The following is a 3133-nucleotide window of genomic DNA, read 5'->3' on the forward strand; positions in this document are numbered from 1 at the left end:
GGCGGCTCACCGGCAGCAGCTGGTAGCCCAGGAGGCGCAGGTGACGCTCGCGCAGGGCCCGGGAGCCCAGCAGCACCCGGCCATCGCGGCAGAAGTGCCAGCGCTCCCGCAGCATCAGCACCACCCTGGAGAGGTGGACAGGGCTCAGGGCTGGCCCAGGCCGGGCGGCCCCGCCCCCCCCTTACCTCTGCGCGGGGTCCCCGGTGGTGGGCTGAGAGGCGTCCGGGCCCCGGGGGCAGGACCTGGGGGGGTAGGGCAGGAAGGGGTCCTGGGTCCTCACGGGGAGCACGGCGCCCGAGCTGCTGACACACAGCAGGAAGTCTGGAGGGGAGAGAGGGCCACCGGCTTGCGGCCAGGCTCCGCGGGGCCAGCCGCCCGGCCAGCCGCCCGGGGCTCACCTGTGCAGTAGCCTGGGGGCACAGTCAGGTCCTGGCGGTACTTCTCCTCCCCCAGCAGCTGGCGCAGCCCCTCGGCTACAATGTCCTTGTGACTGAGGGGAGAGGGGCAGGGTAGTGCCAGACGTGGCGGGCGCCCCGCTCAGCCCCCGGCCGGGCCGGCTCACGGCCAGGTTTCCTTTCACGAGGCTGAGGCTTTGCTAGTCTGCCGCCCGCACCCCGCGGCCCCATCCACCTGTACTTGCAGCGGGCACGGTCGGTGATGAGAGGCTGGGGGAAGATGGGCACTTGCTGCCTTTGGGGGAGGCGGGGACCCCGGTAATCCGGGAGCTCCAGCTCCACGGCCGTGTCCAGCAGGGAGAGGTAGCGCCGCACGATCAGGGCGTGGGGGGTGCCTGCAGGAAGCGGGGCTGAGGCCGCCGGCTGCGGCCCCCGCCCGCCCTGGCCCTCCGGGCTGCCTACCACTGACGTGGCTGATGAAGCCCGGGGAGAAGACAAAGTGCAGGGCTCGGAAGGGTAGGCAGCGCAGCTGGCACAGCGACATCAAGATGTTGACAGTGGCCAGCGGGGCCAGCCCCGCCTCCCGCGCCAGGACCCTCTCAAGGCAGGGCGAGAACTGCTGTTCCAGGGGCAGGTAGTTCAGCCGCCCGAAGGGCAGAACCAACTTCTGCACCACCTGTGGGGAGAGCAGCCGTCAGCTGGGCTCCTCCACTGCAGCCCCGAGGGGCGTGCCCGCAGGCCAGGGCTGGGTGAGGCCTCTACCCGGCTCAGCCGAAGCCCCAAGCAGTGTCTTAGCCTCGGGCGTGGTTAGTCACCAGTGACTTGGCTGTGCGCAGCGGAGGGCGCTGTGTGCCCAGCCAGGTGTCTGCTGGGCATGGCAGCGGGGGAGGGGGTGGCAGGGCGGCGTGCCACCATCAGGAGGCGGCCAAACAGGCCGGGCAGGGGCCACGCCTGGGGCTGGCTGAGGCTGACGGGAGGGCGGGCGCAGTCCCACCTTGCTGCTGAGCTGGGCTTCCTGGGCTACCAGGAAGTGAGCAATGGTTTCCAGGAGCTGGGGCTCCCGCAACCGGTGCCGGGCCAGGTGCTGGGCCAGGAGCACCATGGCGTGGGGCGTCAGCTCCTCGGGCCTGGCCTCTGCGGAGAACAGCCCGTCACACTGGGCACTTGGGCCACGTCCAGGTGACCGCACCCGCGCCCACAGCCACCCCGCCTCCTGCACCCTCCAGCACCTGCCAGGCTGCGGATGAGATGCTGCCTTGGATGCCGCAGGAAACGGGGGCAGCTCAGAGCCGCTTCCAACCTGTGTCCACCGCACAGGGCAGGCTTTGGAGGGGCAGGCGGCTTCGGAGGGAGGTGGCACCTTCGCTCCTGCTCCAGGGCACGAACCAGGGGCCCATCTGCTGGGAAGCCTGGGGGCAGAGGGCAGTCCCAGACGGAGCTGCTCTGCCCTCCCAGGGTTTAGGGGCGAATGCCCGAGCTTCCTCCTGTCCGCTGTCTGGGCCGGAAGGCTGGCTACAGTGTAAGCGGCAGCGCTGCGGACATGGGAACTAGCGTGGAGGGAGGGAGGGAGCAGTCTGGGGAGGCCTTAGACCTGGCCAGGGAGTCCTCATCTCGCGTAAGGGTGGCATCGTGCTGGCTTCCTAGAGCACCACGTTAAAAGGAATTTGGGGTTGTCCCCCACCAAGCTGACGGAAAGGCTGGGCTTATGGTGGGGGCCCAGGGCGGGGGCAGCGGCAGCTAGCAGGCTGGGGGCGGGGCCACCCCGCAAGGCCTGAGCACTGAGTTCTGCCAGTGACCTCAATCCTCTCTCTACTCTTCCATTTAACACCCGCCCCAGGCCCCCTCCTCACCAAGTAAGACTGCAAGGTGCAGACACACATGGATGGTGTGAATGTCAAAGGAAGGGCAGTTTCGGATGATGAGCTGACTCAAGTCCTGCAGGGTGGCCTGCTCCACAGGAGGGGGCCGTGGCTGCGACCCCAAGAGCTGGCCCAGACGATGAAGTGCCACGGGGTAGTGGTGGGCGCGCACCTTGGTGGGGTTCTGGCCCAGCCACCGCAGCAGCTCCCCAGGGCTCCTCGCCTGTTCCAGCAGCCGCTGCAGCCCCTGCACAGGGCCCGCGTGGGGGCCTCCTCCAGGGGGCCGGTCCCCCCTCTTGCTGGGCCCCAGACAGCAGGGCTGTACTGGAGGGAGCAGCAGCAGGCTGGACAGCCGGGCGGTGCAGGCCTGGGCAGAGAGCAGGACCCGAAGCATGGAGTTGGGTGACGGAGACCCTGAGGGGCGGCCCAGAAAAGGGGGTGAGGCTTTCTCCAAAGGCGAAAGAGGCTGCTCATCTACTCCCCCATCCAAGGGGCCCAGGCTTGGGCAGCCGACTCATGTTCACCCCTCTGGGGGTCTCCCCACCCCGCCCCTCTGCTGCCTTCCACTCCTTGGAATCCTTCAGTGTTGTCAGCGCGGTGTCATCTACACAGCACCTGCACAGGCATCACCTGCCCAGGGCTCCGGCACGCCCACCGAGGCGGCAGCGCTGGCGTGGCCTCCGCTTCACAGGCGGAGACACCAAGGCCCGGGAGTGCAGCCCCAGGTCGCGGAGCGGGGTAGCGGTCGCCCCGCCGGGAACCCTGGCAGCACATCCCCTCCGCACGGGGTGCAGCGCGGCGGGCGGGCTCCAGGCTGGGCGCCCCGCTTACCAGCTGAGTGACCTTGGGCCCGGGGGCTCCGTCTCCCGGCCTGAGCCC

The 3133-nt window shown here is 69.5% G+C and overlaps 1 protein-coding gene across 1 annotated transcript in view; it reads right to left on the reverse strand.

Annotated features, from left to right (window-relative positions):
• Window position 1: 1 nt before the first annotated feature.
• Window positions 2-3133, reverse strand: part of FASTK (Fas-activated serine/threonine kinase) — a gene marked incomplete at its 3' end in the record, with an annotated part of 3644 nt that continues 512 nt past the window's right edge. Inside the window, exons 2-9 of the mRNA XM_004694377.2 lie at window positions 2246-2672; window positions 1625-1804; window positions 1390-1529; window positions 858-1071; window positions 631-790; window positions 399-490; window positions 186-321; window positions 2-125 (exon numbers count right to left, since the gene is read on the reverse strand). Coding sequence (XP_004694434.2) covers window positions 2-125; window positions 186-321; window positions 399-490; window positions 631-790; window positions 858-1071; window positions 1390-1529; window positions 1625-1804; window positions 2246-2672 — 1473 coding nt within the window. The remainder of the gene's footprint in view (window positions 126-185; window positions 322-398; window positions 491-630; window positions 791-857; window positions 1072-1389; window positions 1530-1624; window positions 1805-2245; window positions 2673-3133) is intronic.

The sequence above is a fragment of the Condylura cristata genome, unplaced genomic scaffold (assembly GCF_000260355.1).
Source record: "Condylura cristata isolate star-nosed mole 26May11 unplaced genomic scaffold, ConCri1.0 scaffold00042, whole genome shotgun sequence".
NCBI lineage: Eukaryota > Metazoa > Chordata > Mammalia > Eulipotyphla > Talpidae > Condylura > Condylura cristata.